The sequence below is a fragment of the Pipra filicauda genome, unplaced genomic scaffold (assembly GCF_003945595.2).
Source record: "Pipra filicauda isolate LSUMZ 115617 unplaced genomic scaffold, ASM394559v2 scaffold247_size1415610_pilon, whole genome shotgun sequence".
Lineage (NCBI taxonomy): Eukaryota > Metazoa > Chordata > Aves > Passeriformes > Pipridae > Pipra > Pipra filicauda.
The window spans coordinates 752,242-768,702 of NW_024104362.1; the positions used below are offsets into that span (position 1 = coordinate 752,242).

At 39.8% G+C, this 16,461-nt stretch overlaps 1 protein-coding gene across 1 annotated transcript in view; it reads left to right on the forward strand.

Moving 5' to 3' along the window:
* PPM1H (protein phosphatase, Mg2+/Mn2+ dependent 1H) overlaps positions 1 to 16,461 on the forward strand; it is a 131,798-nt gene that overhangs the window by 45,263 nt on the left and 70,074 nt on the right. The window contains exon 2 of the mRNA XM_027721191.2: positions 14,256 to 14,424. Within this exon, the coding sequence (XP_027576992.1) occupies positions 14,256 to 14,424 (169 nt within the window). The remainder of the gene's footprint in view (positions 1 to 14,255; positions 14,425 to 16,461) is intronic.

The following is a 16,461-nucleotide window of genomic DNA, read 5'->3' on the forward strand; positions in this document are numbered from 1 at the left end:
TCAGTGTTATTCTACTGGATTGTACAATGCATTAAGAAATTTGAAGGCAAGACATAACGTATTTTAAGCTGCTGTACTGTCTTATATTAGGAGACAGTCTTGTAGAGCCGGAGCATAATGTTGAGAATTAGTTGAAGACTAATGTATATATTGGTTTGCTATGAAGTCTCTGTTTATTGCTGGTTATAAAACCACACGACTGGGAGTTTTTATTTTTCTTTCTTTTAGTGGCAGTATCTTTGGATACTGTTGACTTAAAGTAGGAAATACCTACTTCAACTTCCTTTCAAGGAGGGTGGTGCAGGCCTAGAGAGTTCCTAGCAATGAGAAAAGAGAAATAAGTCTTTTGGTGGTGGGACAAGAACCAGCTAGAAAGGCTGAACAATTGAGTCAGAAGGCTTGATGCCATCCTGAGGATTGGGGGAAGAGATGTAGCCTCACCCCAGCATATCCCTTTAACCAAGAGGCCTGGCAGGAGGAACCTCAGACAGAGTAATTTTAAAGAAAAAAAAAAGAAGAAAAAAATTAAAAATACTCATAACATTGCAGTTGTATTTAGTGATGAAGAGAACTCAGGAGGAATGTGCTTGAACCCTGAAGAATTTGCCAGGGGACTGGAGAATGTGATGTGAGGCAGGGTCAAGCTTTATCAGGTTTGAGTTGGAGAATCCTTTAGGCTGCATGGCTCATTCCATAGATACATTAGTGCTGCAAGTTCCTGAGGAGGGAACTTGGGTGCAGCACCGGCAGCATGTTCATGCTGAGCTGAGCAGAAGCCAGGAGAACACCTGCCAGTGCTGAATGGACAACAACCAGGGCTTAGAGCTGCCCAGGATCAAAAGGTGCTTCAAACATCTCTACCAGTGTCTTTGTGATCCAAAATGATGGTGCTCAGGCAGGAATGGCTCTCATCCTGGGGTGCTGATGCTGTGCTGTTTTCTTAACAAAGAGGTGGGATTTGCCAATTCACCATCCTTTTTAAGTTCCTATAACTCATTGTTACCAAGATCCCAGTTTGATAGTTCAATAACTGTGTGGGCTTTTCTGCACTACAAAACAGTATTTGGTATTACTAAATATTCTTGCTGCAGAAAAATAGTTAACTTCATTTTTTCCTTGAGTGCAGTAGAAGCCTTTCCAATGAATAATGTAACACATTTGAAGGTTTGGAGAAAGATCTTTTGAAGATGAATGATTTTTAATTATGGTGTTCGTTGTGCATAACAGTAGCTATCTGTACTCATCTCTTATTGCAGAGTTGTATTGCAGGTCTATCATATGGTGAAATAAGAGTTGATTTTGTTTTCCTTTTCAAAAGGAAGTGTGTAGGAAAAATGAATTTTGTTTTGGATCTGTGAGGGTCCTGAGATATTGTCAAGTAGAAAGGCATAGTGAAACATCCCATCTGACAGTGTCCAGCTTTGGAGACCTTACAGGACTGTGTGGGAATTCCTGAGCCTGCAGCCTGGGATAAACTGCTCTTAATTGCAGGTCCTGTTCTGGTTGCCAGGACGGCATTTGTACTAGGAAATATTACTGAAGCAAATGTTGGCTTCGGTGCTTATCGTGCATTTATGCATTTTGTTCTAGTGTGTCCCCAGCACAACTGTGGCCTGTGTAATCTGGCAGTTTTTCAGATGGTACCCAGGAGCAGCCTGGGCAGCGCTGGGCAGTTGGGATGCACACACTCAGTTCTGGGAGAGGATGAAGAGAGTAGCCCATTCCCTTGCCTCCTGAACTGGAGATGGGACGGTTATATATAACAATACAGATGTAACCCAGGAGCAGGCTTGCACAGTGAAGCAGGTTGCAGAGTTTGCTGCTGCCTGTCTGGGTCAGCTGTGGTGTTTCCCCCTTACCAGGCTTGAGGTCTCCAGCCTTCTGCTGGTCTGACTGAGCTTGTGAAACCAGGAAATAGATCTGACAAAGGAGGGAGGATGTGGGGGGGTGTGGAGGGGTGGTATTTGGTGGGTGAATGAGAAAAAAGTGGGAGTGGTAGGCCTGATGCAGGGCGGAGGGAAAATCCTTGAGGCAGAGGAGGGGATGAAATGTGTCAACAAGCTGCCCATAGAGTCTTTTGCAGCATGGCTAGATGGAGAGGGAGCTTTGACACACCTTCCAGCCTATAGTTAGGGGAAGTTTACATTAAATTTCTTCTGTCAGACTGTTCTGTCAGAGTCCTAAACAGATTTTTATTCTTTCAAGTCCAGATTTAACTTTCTAAACTTGCTAGGCAGGACACTTTTGGTTGCAGTTCCACATTCTGTTCCATCCCCAGTCTGAGTTCTGCAGTTTCTCAGTCAGGACACAGGCACTTTCTCATCTGAGTTAGAGGGATTTTTTTTTCCTGCTACCTTGAAACCAGATTTATCATGTGCTGCCTTTACTGCCCCCATCACATCTAGATGAACTATGGTCTCTTTGGGACACCTTATGAATGCGGGACAGCCTGTGGCACTGCTTTGAAGATCATGGCACCAGTTCTCTGTGACTTTTCCCAGTCTAACAGCCATCACTTAATGCTGCTGGAGTTTTGTCCTTGACAAATGATTTGCAAATCCTTTGCTGCCACTTGTTGATAATTTTGAATTGAGAGCAGATTAATGTTTCTTTAGTGGTGATGTTGACCTCTTCATAAGAGCTATCCAGCTTTTTGTGCCTGCCTAAATATCCTGTGCTCAAAGACTCCAAAGGTACATATCTGGGTAGTGTGCAAATGTCTAAATATAGCAATAATAATATTTAGCTTTCTTCTTTTCAATCAGCAGAAGAAATTACTGCATACATTTCCATTTGTGTGGAGTACACCCTGAGAGAAGTCTATGTTGACATCTGTTTCCATATTAATTTCTGACATCTCCTTGGTCTTTTCAGAAAAGGAGAAACTCTTTATGTAAAAAATCTCAGAACTTGTCTTTGATCTCTGATTGTGGTTTGGGGTTTTTCCCTGTTATGCTAGAGAATTACACAGTTCTCAGCCACTTTCCAAACTGCCAACTTTCTGTTCCACCGAAGTTGCTTCTGGCTCCAATCCCAGTATTTGGGGGGAACAATAGATCCTATTTTAGTCTATACAGATTTAATTGCTGTGAATAAGATTGCCAATTATCTCCTTTTGTGTCTGAGAATCCCACCAGCTGTTTTAGATGCATTTAAATAGTTGCACCACGCTGAACTCACATGTCATATCAGGAGCTATAATGCAAATTTTCAGGCATCTGGTAATATGTCCTTGGCCTTTATTTGTAAAATATTTTTTCTGCACTTAATCCTGTTTCTTCTTCTTCCCTTTAAACCGTGGATCTCTGCACTGGGTGACGTTATTAGTCATACCAAAGGACTTATATATCAAAGGTGCATTTTGAGCAAAATGCATTTCAAATAGCAAAACCCCCACAACTATTGAAAGAGAAGTTGATGGGCTTTTTTGTTGTTGTTTGTTTGTTTGTTTGTTTTGCTCCCTCCACCCACATAAGCTCCGATACCTATGAGAGAATCATCTCACTACATGCTGACAACCTGCTGTGTCAGTGTCTGGGCTCAGCTTTATTGTCCACAAAGAGGAAGAGACATTTCATCCTATGTAAACAACTAAAATAGGTCAGATGAATCATGCCCCCAGATGTCTTCTTTCTCTTGGAGCTAATCACCCAGACTCTGTAAGCAGACTTAGCTGTCTGTACCACAGACATATGACTGAATCTCACCTCTGCGGACCATACTTGTGGCAGCAGTCACATGTAGGTGACTAGACACATGTAGATACCTAAGAAGATTAAAAGTGCTTGGCTTCTTGATGCAGAGCTACTGCAAGTGCCAAGATGAAAGTACTCTGGGCCTGTCTTCTTGAAACCAAAGGCAGAACAGAGTGGATTTTTCCAAGAGACATATCAGTATTTGATGTCCACAGTTACATAACACTAAACTATGGTTCACCAATTGCTTTCTCATTGCTAGCTTCCTAGACTTATAAGATAAAATTTAATAACTTTTTTTTTTTTTTTTCAGAAATGCTAGTTTAAGCAGGACTTCTCCCTATAGAAATCTGGTATTTCATGTTGTATCTTGCTGTGAAATACGTTGATTTGGTTTTTTAAAAAAATCATTTCACTGCACAGGTGTCCCTGTGGGGTAACACACTGGCACGTGAAGGTGGAGGTTGTTTACACTGGGAAAGCCAAGAGAGGGGATACTTGACGTTTGCCTTTCATCCTTTGCTTGAGAAGTTGCCTCTCTTGCTAATTGAACAAATTGTTCAACTGCTGAATTATGTGGGGTTTTCTTTTCAGTCTGCGTATAGCATTGTTTATTATTTATTTAGAATCTTGTCAAGGGGTTAATAAATTCAATAATATTGAATTTATTTAATAAATAATAATATTTAATTCAATAAAATAAATAAATTCAAACTTCCACTTTCACTCTGCCTTCATGCATATTTCTCATTTGTGCAACTCTAAGTATAATTTCTGAAAGCGAGTTGCTTCTTGGTGTAGCAGGATGTGGGGACACCCTAATACCTTATTATTACCTCATACATATTTTTACAGTTCTTGACACAGTTTTAATTTCCCAGTGGTCTGAGAGGAATGGAGAGGGTTGCATGCAAGTTACAGTAGTCGATTGTTTCTGATGTTAACTTTGTTCTTGTTGAGACCTCTCTGGGATTGCGAGTGCCTTTGGTCACACTGTGCAGGATCCACCACATCAGGGCTGCTTACGTTTGTTTATACCAGACTACCCCATCTCTAGGCCTCTTTGGGCACAATTGATTCTTCTTAGTTGTAGCACTTTCTAAAATATTTGATGTTGCCCCTACTTACTGTGTTTGTGCTAAGTATTTGCCAGTCTGTAGGTTTCTAGTATGCCTTTTGTTTGCAAGTGGAAACTTGGATTGAGATTTCTTAGGTGATTTTACTGGTGACTGGAAAGGATAAGATTCATAGTGGAGGCAGATGCACAGCACAAGTAGTGTTTGAGAAACATGACCTTTCAGTCTTCACCACGTGTCACTGAGCTGCTCCTGCTCAGTGCCAGATCCTGTGCACACACACTGGGTCAGACAGGTCTCTGTTGGATTGTGCTTTGCCCCCTCTGCATTACCACATGGACATGGTCCTGGACAATCTGCTCTAGGTGAACCCTGCTTGAGCAGGGGATCTAGACCACATGACCTCCAAAGGTCACTTCCATCCTCATCTGTTCTGTGATTCTCTGGTATTGCACCTTCCAAAACTGTTCCTTAACCTTGTTGGGTCTCCTCTGCTCTTGGGTGGGGGCACATTTTGTCATTTCACACCCTTTGCAAGGACAGCAGGAGCCTGTGGAGGCAATTTCCCCTGGGGTTGTGGCATGCCATGTTAATAGGTGTTGTGCAGACCCCAGAGCTTCAGTACTTTCCCTCTGGATAAAGGTACCTGATAGGACGGGAAGAGACACCCTTGTCTCCAAGCTTTATGCACACCCACAGCCAAACACTCATTTGCTCACTGCTATATCCCTGCTATTGGGTAGAAATTCTGCATTTAGCTGTGATTCTTTTTATACTCGTACTGATTTTGCCAGGGTCCTTTTGTTGACTTTGACTCTAAATTACCACTGCACTTGAAAATTTGTATCTGTAATGGCTGAACAACTGAGCAAAGATATTAAGCACTTTGACCTATATTACATGAAAAATAGATGTTTTCAATGACATATTTAACTGACTTTTGAATAGCTTGCCTGAAAGATACCATAGGGTTTTTTACAGAGGTGTGTATCTATGTCTATATAAAATGTATGTAAAAGTACTGCAATATTTTCTTAATCCTGCTTTGCATTAAATACTGTGACTTTTTTGTACTTTAAATTTAGGAAAGCTAATTTTGGAGTTGTTTTTTAGCCCTAAGCAGAATGAATGAACACTATACAAATGTTCTAGTGGATCATGAAAATTAAGGTAGTTGCCATTTTTCAGGCTCAAGATTGCTGATATTTCATTGGTTTGCATTTAGCTTATGTTTTAACAGCTTTGAAGATGAGGTCTAGAAAAGCAATTTTAATAATAGAAGTAAAAAATTGGGTTTTGAGGCAGGTTTCTATGGCAAATGTCATTGTAGTGATTTTTTCCATGTGGTCCCTTTCTGCAGACCTGTCAGTTAATGTTCTTGCAGAAGAAAAGTGATGAATGTAAAACTCCGGTAGCAGGGTATAGATTTTCTTTAATTATTAAAAATTACCAACATATGAGTGGCTTTGAATTAATTTTCTGCTTGTGGATTTCTCATAATAAAGCTGTATGTAATGTTTTCTCTTTTTATTTTTCCCCCCTTGCCTTGCATATGTGTGCTTTCATGCATATACAGTTTCTGTATTGACTTTTAAGAATAAATTAGCAGATTGACTTTTTTTCAGGTTGTAGGGGCTTCACAATACCTGCTGCAATAGAAGGATATTGTGAATAAGGCATTAGTGCATATCTGTGGAAATGTGTACCTTTCTGTCACACTTGCAGACATTAGCTTGGGGATAATTTAAGTTGACAGCTGCATAAAAGGGATTATTACTGTCACCACTGAACTCCTAGGGTTAACCTTCACACGTGCTAAATATGAGAGATAATTTCTTTTTTTAAAGCTTTGACCAGTTTTGCATAAGCCATTTATCTTGATTTCTCTTAACCCTGAAAGAGCTGAGACTGTGGTCTACAGCATTGTAGTCTAATGGTGTGGGATTTACTTCATTACTTTAAACACATAACTCGCTTCTCTGTAAGCATAAAGAGGGCTTTTATTTGCATATAATTGCAATTTCTGTAACAAAGAAAAACTTTATTTTGGATGCGCTTTCAAAAGTAGAACTTTGGGAAGGAAATTGGGGAGGAGGGGGAAATAGCCTTTTGTTTTCTTCATGCATCCTTGCCATGTGCAAGCACTCATTTATGAGTCTACAGGAAAACTGAAGTATTTTAATTCAAATTGAAGTTTGGTTGGGGTTTTGTGTAGTAGTAGTAGTTGGTGGTGTAGTAGTAATAGTAGTGTTGAGCTTGTAGGCAGAGCGAATATGTCTGAGGCCCAGATAACCCTCGCTGCAGAGATTAGGGGCAGGTTGTGGTCCCTGCCATTTCATCATTTTAACTAGCACGATTTATGTATTTCTGCCACATAACTCTGTGGGGACAACTCACATGCAGCCATTTTATCAGATGTGTCTCTACTACTGTGCCCTCCTTATGAGGGATGCTCATGGTCAAGACTATATTCCACCTCCAATGCAGAAGGTGTTGTACAGCTCATGGGAACAAACACGGAAGTGGCTGCTTTTCCTTTGTATTAGAGAGAAAAGAATGGCAGAACTTTGGTTCTCATCTTGAATGTGAGCTCAGGGATAGATCCAAAGATGTTTCTCATCTAAAAGCAGCTTAAAATCACTATCCAATGCTGTGTAACTTGGTGTGCAGTCAAAAATCAAATATTGCTCATCAGTGAACTTTCAGGATCACCCTTAAAGGCTAAGATGGTGAAGACACACCTGATAAAATGGCTGTGAACAAAACAAAGAAAAGTTGTTATCAGGATGTGCGTAGTGTGTTTTCTTTAGATTGAACCAAGTGCCTCAATTTCAATAGTTGTCAGTTCTAATGTGTATACTTACAGGGACTATTCCACATGGCTAATGAGCCACAATGAAGTATATTCCTGTAGAAAGGTTCCTTTTCTTTTCACATCTATTTTGGTTTTTTTTTAATGCTTTTGGTTTCAGTTTGCAGTTGAAAACTTATCACACCAGCCAAAGCTGGTAAGCACTCTTTGCCTTATCAACAACAAAAATCTAGAAAAATCTAATAATGCATAAAAATGCAGATATATATTCATCTAAAGGTTGACTTCACCAGACTGAATGTGCCCTATTCATATAAGAATCATCATCTGAAGAACTTTCAAGGCAACTTCTTCCTGAATACCATGGAAATAAGTTCAGGCCCATTTTCCCCAGTAGTATTTGAGAACTTAACTGTTAGGGAGAAGAAGAAAAAGAAAAAGATGTAGGACAGTGCATTAGTGCAAACTGGACTAGAAAGACACTGATCAACAGGAAGTTGTTTGTTCTCATTGTCTTCTGTGTCTCTTCCTTATACTTCAGCAAGCTTTGAACAGCCAGACAAAGTTGTTTCAAATAGGATGATGAGCAATCTGACCTGGCATGCTCTGCAATTTCACTGTGCTTTGTGGGAAAGAAATGGTGACTCTCTTACAGTGTCAAATTGATCTTTGCTTTTGCAACCTCTTCTTACCCCATTCTGATAGCTCATACAGGAGTGAGGAAAGAGAATTTGACAAATAGTATTGCCATCTGTGTCTGAGGTTGCCCAGCCCTGAAGCGAGATCATGCTTTGTGTCTCACTGGTCTGGCTCAGCGTTTGCTCAGGGCTTGGTTTTCTCCTGTAATACCTGCATGCTAATTATCAAAAAGAGATACTTATCCCTGTGTAGTGATTGCAGAGCTTGCTCCACTCCTACAGTGACCTGCAGCTGTTTTGTTCCTTGTAGTCACTTAGTATTTAATCTTTCTTTTGGAAAGTGTAGCTGGATGATGTGCTGCATAATAGTATTTTGCAAAGTCCATACAAATAGCATCAGAGTGGACTTCCCTTTCAAGATGCCATTGACTTTCAGTCCAAAGACAAGTTATGTTATGAAGTTATGATCATTTACCACTGAACTTGTGGTAAATTTCCAGCATAAATGGTATTCTATTTTTATGCCTTGCCTATTTTAATCTTATATTTAGTCCTTATCAGTTTTGTAGTTTCTAGCTGGGCCCCAAAGTGAACTTGGCCTGGTATGTGTGATTGCTGGTCCAAGAAACCATATTTTCACATATATCATTGAAAGATTTTATGGCTAAATATTCACTTCCTCCTTGGTTAATAAAATGAAAGTTTTATTTAGCCCCATGGATTTAAAGAACCAGTTCAGGGATGGCTTCAATTTCTGCCTGCAGTGGACAATACTAGTGAGTGCTTTGGTTTTGATGTGTGCAATATGACAGTTACAGTAACGAATGAATGGAACTGTTTAGGCTGCTTGTAAAGCTGCCTTTCATCTGCAGGAGGAGGATTGAACACCTAGAAGGAAATCTCTTTCAAGTTGATTCCCAGTGCAGAAATAAATCCTGTGTGGGTGAAAGGGAGGAAACAACCACCTACCTGGAAATCTAAGACTGTAAATTAGGTGTCACAGAAACAGGCAGTGACATCCACTCACATGCTGATCCATTAAGGGGGGGAAAAAAAAGGATGGGAGGGGGAAGAAAAGCCAGCAATGCTTCTATGAAAGTTGGGGTTTTATGGTATCTTTAGTTGTCATTCTAAGACTGTTGAAACTATAATACAAAACTGTAGGAACATATTTTCTGTTGTCTAAATGTGTTGTATTTGTTCATGTGGGCTACTACTGTGTTATTAGTTGGGTTGGATGCAAGCTGATGCCATGTAGTGTGGAGTAGCATGTGTGTGCCACAGCTGGAAAGAGGAGAGAGGCTGGCTGTAGCTCCTGTAAGTGGCTGTAGCCAGCCAGGCTGAGGGGGGAGAGAAGGGCTCTGTGCTTCCTGATGAATTGATTAATTAAGAGTCAAAACAACTACAGGTGTCCACTGCAACTTTGAAACCCCAGGGCAGGGTAGGATTGAAAATTGCAGTACAACAAACTGCCCACGGATATATATCCTCGTTTTTTCTACCTACTTTTTTTTGCTAACCCTTAAGAAGGGAATGCAGAGCTCTTGCATTTATCTGGGATTAATAAATTGAAGTTTTTGTGAATCAAATGAGAACAGGCTCCCCAAGTAAAGACATCTGGTAGGACACTTTACAAGCAACACTCCTTTGCTTCAGCTCATAGGCTCTGTTTTAAGCTTCTGTTTTGTACCAAGTACTTAGGGCACCTTGTAGACAGCAGGAATGTCATTAACGTATTTATTTCAGAAACTTGTATATGCCAGAATTGCAGAAAATCACTCTTATCCACTATAAATAAATAAAGCATCACAACAGCAGCCCTTGGTTATCACTATTTAATTCTTGTGATTATTGAATACAGTCATTATTTCCTAGGAAAAGAATTGTTTACTTCCCCAGTTAGTAGTATTACACTTTGATATTTAGTAACCTGAAAACTGATAATGGAGAAACAAGGAGCATGCTCAAAATTATATAGTTTAATAAGTGTTTCAGATTGTGTGTCTGCTAATAGGATAAATGATGGAATTAGATAATTTCCTTTGAGAAGAAAGATAAAGACTTGGCCAAGAGAAAAAAATTTGGGGTCTTATGAGATACCAACAAAATGCTGATTATGAATGAAACAAACTACGTGGCTCTTGTCAGGAGGATTTGCTTTTAGCTGAGGACGTGTTTAAGATTAGTCTGGTGAAGTACTGAAATGTCTGTCAAGGTTGATGCAGGTACTTCAAGTGTGACCAAATCCTACAACCTCACTGTGCAGGCTTCAGGAAGTTCCTGTTCAGAAAGTGGAATGTTTTTACTAGCACAACTATACCACAAACTAAACCTTAGAATTACTTATCTATTACTGAGCAATGTTTTTGACACAGTAGAGACAGTGAACTCTGTAAAAAAAAAAAAAAAAAAGGAGCTTCTGATCCAAATTAGATGTTATTTGGGTGAACTTTGTAGAAGATTGGATAGGAGATAAATGGGTATTAGGGGAGAGGAGGGAAGGGATTGAACAGAGTTGATCATCATTTCATTTGATAAGTTTCTTGAAGAATTTGGGGAGAGAACGAAAGCAAGAATTCTCTTGAAAACGTATCTGATTAAAAGATAGAGAATTACGTAGGCCTCAATCTTTTAAAAATAATTTTAAATTAATTTTTCTGTGCCTTATTAATATTAATGATAAAATGGAATTGAAATGATTGGAGATTGTTTTGTTTGGGGAGGTGTTTTTTGTATTCATGTGTGAGAAGGGAGTGTTTTATCTCATTTTGTTCACTTTACTGGTGGGTAACCTGTTTTTTGAGGTAGACAGAAAAGCAGATATGAAGGGGAAATCTTAGGAAGCTGAGGCACTTCATCTGTGGAAGGAGGGATAGATTTTTCCATAAAAAATTGTGAAGGTCTAATTAAGGGTTACCTTTAGTCATATGAATATCTTGTTAGTTCTGCTTTGTTATTTGTATAAGCAGCTTAGATGTGATTTTTGTCCTGATAAGTTACAGTCTGGGAGAGCAAGGAGGAAAGACATCAGTGAAATCAGCTTTAGAAAGCTGGTTGAAAGAATTGCCTGGAGGAGGGATTTAAGTAACTGCAGAAAGAAAAGGATTTCAAAAGGCAGCAAAGTCAGAGCTATTTGAAGCAGAGTAGATGATGTTACCAGCTTCTGTGCTAGGCATCAGGCACCAACACATAGTTCAAGCTCTGAGATTACAAATCATGGGGCTTCAGTGCAGCCCTTTTCCAGGGTTTGCGTATGAGATGGGATGTGATGGCATGGGAGTAGAAGAGTGCCTGTGTCAGGAGAGGGGCAGCTTTTGGCATCTAGACCCTGAATTATCTGGTAGTACCCATAAGAACTGTTTTGATATTATGTTAAGTTCAGGTCTTCACAAGGAATAAAATAATCCTCTGCTGGAGAAAGGAAAACCGGAATTTTGGGAGATATAGTGGGTTTCTAGAATGGAATGTATTGTTCACAGCCTCGGTCCCCCATCATCACTGCACTGACACCCCAACTCCTATGTCTGCTCAGTATTCAGTGTTGCCAGGTTCCTTTTGATTGTATCCTGTTCTAGTAAGGTGCTTGGTGTGCAATTTCAACTCCAGGCATTTCGTGGTAGCTGACTGCCAAGTTAGTCTGTTAGGTCACTTTGTTCTCATAGTCTTTCTGATGTATTCAGTGTCTTGACAAATTTTCTTGGCAAGAGCTTTATAAAATGATACCATATTGTGCATAACTTAACTCATCGTTATACTTCATGACATCTTCCACCATACAAGTCCTGAAGTTCATTGCTAAGCTCAGAAAAAGAAACTAGGGCAACTCCAATACTTGAATGACTTTTGCAGGGAACAATAAGTTGTAGGAAAGCACTGATTTTTGTAAGGAGTCGCTTTTGTCTCTTGTCTTTTTTAAAATGGGATTGAAAACAGCAGCATTAGTTAGGGACTGATCAGCTAAACTGACTATTGATTAGCTCCTGATCTGATAAAACTATGCTTTCTGTGCTGCTGCAGTATTTTAATCATGTTTGTGGCATTTCAGACTGAATGGGTGTTGGTCAGCTGATTTAAATGCTTTACTATTCATGATTTTGGGTGGGGTGTGTGTGTACGTGTGTCCATCTCCCTCCCCTGCCCCTATGTTTGAATATATGCTTCTGCTTTTCCTAATGTCAAGAAAATGTGAGTATTTGGACTGGAAGCTTATCTCAATATTTGATCTCCAATTGCCCAAAGGTTAAGCACTACAGGGGGTGAGTGGTTAAATTGCTCACAAGTGCCTTGCTTCTAAAAGCTCCTTCATCTCTGCTCTCTGTGTGTTTTATAAAGTAATTTTATCCACAATTAGTGTTTATTTGCAAGAAATACTTGTAAATGACTGGTGGTATTGTGCATAGATAGAGTGCAGTGTGTGACATTTAGTACTGTAAGGAAAACTTTCCATCTCTGAAAGCAGTTAATTATAGTGGATGTATGTTTTCTTAGAAAAAAGAGACTGTTTTTTCTAATCAGAGGCAGAAACATTCATTTGTGTGTCACAGCAGCATATTGCTCCTCCAAAGTCAAGAGAATCTATTACCTTTAAGCAAGGCTGACACAGAATGGACATTTCCACAAGAACAGGCAAGCTGTGGCAGAGTCCCCTGCAAGCCTTCCTTTGGTATTTGATTTCTTTTCATTTCAACAACCTTTAGCAAGTATTTTCCTATTGTGTAAACTTTTACTGTAATGAAAATGTAAGAGATCAAGAAGTCAGTTATATCTTGAACTTGCCATCAGGATTATGATGTGCCTTCAAGCTCTTTTAGTTTCTGGGGAGGCAGCAGTTGTTTTTAAAGACATTGCGTGCCTGATGTGAAACTGTTTGTCCAGTAGTGGAAATACTGTCTCTGAGTATTGGTCAACTTGTTGACTCAAAACTGGTAGTAGAGGGGAATGGGTAGATAGTGTTTGTGGAAGAAGACATGCTTACATCAAAGTGACAGTGTCTTTGCTTGGTTGGAACAAGATGTTGTCTCAGCTTGCACAGGTTTTCCCAAAGTGAACGCAGGACTGTCAAAGCACGTGTCAAACTGAAGCAAAACTGGTCAGTTTGTGGGGAGAGTCTCATGTAGAAAGCGGAAAATGTGTATGAGCTTGACTCCTCTGGGATGGATGACAGTAACCACGATGTTTTGGATAATGTAGAGTTCTGATTAGGGTTTTAAACTATTGTTAGTGGAATAGCTGTTATTTCAGCCTGACTAAAACAAGGAAGTTGTGGTGTAAGTCTCAGGATACTTTTGGCTGTTCAAAGCTTGTATGGAGCTCTTAGTGCTGGTTTCTGCATGCCTGCAGCTCTTAGTGCAGATCTTCTGCTGTCTATGCTGCAGGTGGGACAGATGGTTTGAGGTGGGCTTTTTGTGGTAGGGGGTTATGCTGTGCAGTACTAGATGGGTGTATTTAGTATACACCACTGTGTTGCTGTGGTACAAGCAAGCTTGACTAGCCTGTCGGAATATAAGGCAAAGTCCTTCCTTTCTATTTCTGTCATAGCATTTCTAATATATGCCGTTTGAACAGACTGCCTTTAGTGGTAACAGCTTTGTAGATTTATGACAGGTATTTTGTTTGTGCAAGACTTGGAACTTGACAGCCAACAGTTTCATTATTCATAGCAGGGAGGCTTGCAGGTAGGAAAGCAACTGCAGATCTCATATTTCAACTGGGAGGCATACTGTTATCAACTTTGGCCATTAAGTAGTCCCTTTAAAGGACTGTATGGTATGCCCAAGGGTAAAATATGCTTATAATGCCGTCGGTTCTTATTCATGTAGTTCTACAGAATATGCTTGTTTTGTCATGTGTAGGTGCATGCAAACAAGCAAGTATGCATTTGTGTATGTACGTATATGTGTAAGTCAGACAGGTACTTGCAATATTGCTAGATTCTGGTTCCATACATCTTGAGTCACATATGAGATACAGTTGGAGGCTTCTGTGCTTTGCTAACTTGGGCAATGTTTTCTTTTTTTGTGTTGTTTTTTCTTAGAGTAATAAATGCAGGGAAGAGCACGCACAATGAAGATCAAGCCAGCTGTGAAGTCCTCTTTGTCAAGAAAAAAGCTGGAGGCAGTAATTCTACACCAAACAAGAACTCTTCAGCAAAACGGAGGTCATCACTGCCCAATGGAGAAGGTCTCCAGCTGAAAGACAATTCAGTAAGCAGACTTCTGTATCTTGTCAGTGGAGAGGTACAAAATAAATATAAAAGGATGTGGCAATATAGCACTAAAAGATGTTTACTGAATATTTCACATCTTTTCAGTTACCTCTTATTGATTATCTCCACTTAAATGCAGAACACTTCACTATATTTTTCTTAGCTCTACTACTTGATTTTTGATTTGGTTTTGCATTGAAAAATGCTCCTTGCATCTAAGATGGTTTAGTTTAAAGATGAGCAAGGATTGGTCAACTCCTTGGATTTTCCTTTTTGTTTCATTTCTGAAATATAATCTTGAAAAATTTTAAGATGATCAGAGGGCTGGAGCACCTCCCTTGTGAAGACAGGCTGAGTGTTAGGTTTGTTCAGCCTGGAGGGGAAGGAAAGCCTCCAGGGACACCTTAGAGCAGCCTTCCAGTACCTAAAGAGAGCTGGAGAGGGACTTTTTACAAGGACCTGTAGTGAAAGGACAAGGGGTAATGGCTTCAAACTGACAGAGAGTTTATGTTAGATATGAGGAAGCAATTCTATGTTGTGAGGGTGGTGAGGCATAGGAACATGTTGCTCAGAGAAGTTTGGCCAGGTTGGATGGGGCTTTGAGCAACATAGTCTAGTGGAAGGCGTCACTGCCCATGGCAGAGAGGTTGGAACTAGATAATCCTTAAGGTGTCTTTCAACCCAAACCATTCTATGATTCTCTAATATACAGAAATGCCTCATGGTGCCACAACCAGAGGTCAACCTCAATCTGCTCTTTCTAAGCTTCTGCACTGTCTTGTAGGCATATTTGCAGTACCTGGAGCTCTGTGGACACTACATTAGCTGCTGTTTGGACTGAAGCTACTCAGGGCTCAGATAAAGACCTATATGAATCATAGAGACTGTTAAAATGTGTTATATCTAAGCCACTGTAGATTAAACCACATCTTCACCCAGTGTCAGATACCTGCCTTCTTTAATTTTATGAACTACTAAAGCAGGAGATTCTTTTGGTTTGTGCAGGTAGGGTAAGGTCATCCATAACACAAAATTCAGTGATTTTTGCAGACTATGGCTTCTCATTTGTGTGGATTTCTATTTTCAAGTATATATTTGCACACTCCTGAATAAAGAGTTGTGCCTGGAACTTGCTGGGACTATGAGTTCTACGTACAGTCATGCAAAGCAAAACAGAATTTGTTTTAATAATCTGTTTAAAAAGTCTTTCCTAGTAAGTTCATGCAACTGTCTGCAGTTGGCTCATGCATATGCTTGGTTCCAGGAGTGTATTTAACTTCTGTATGCATTAATGATATTTAATGAAGCAAGCATTTGGCCACAGTACTTGTTCGTGTACATAAAACACAGCAAGATAAGAAACAGTATCCTTGGTCCAGGTGATGGGTTTGTTTGACACAAAGGAAATTGCTGTGCCATGCACACAGGCACACTGCAAAGACCCCTATGCACACACAGGCCTGGATAGACACATCTTGATGCTGTGCAGAGATACTAGTGTTGGTCTCACACCACATTTAAGTTCTAGACCCACCATGTGAGACACCTGGTAGGGGCCTCTGCATCTAGGGTGTGGGTGAATGTACCTGTGTGCGTATGTTGTGCTGAATTTGACTGTGTTTTCATATTTGGGGGGGCATGCATTGGACATAAAAAACTTTGTAGCGTTATTTCACAAAGCCCAGTTAACTTCCATTATCAAAAAGTTCTCAGGAGCAAAAGCCACGCACTGCATGATCAATCATCTTCCTCAGAAGGAACTTTTTTCCAAACATCACATAGTTAATAAGTCTAGATTGCATTAAAAATACAGGGATCTAAAACTGTTTCATTATTGGAAAGGCATCTTAACAAGCCTTGTTAAGATCCATTGTTACAGTTGTCATGCTTTTATGGTATTGTAATGATGGGGTCAATAAACTGAATGTTTTTGAAAGCTGTTCTTTTTATCCATTTGAAATTTAATGTCAACCTCATTAAATATCTAGTTACCCAGTGTTTATGAGAAGTATCTAATGAAATTTACTGATTTTTC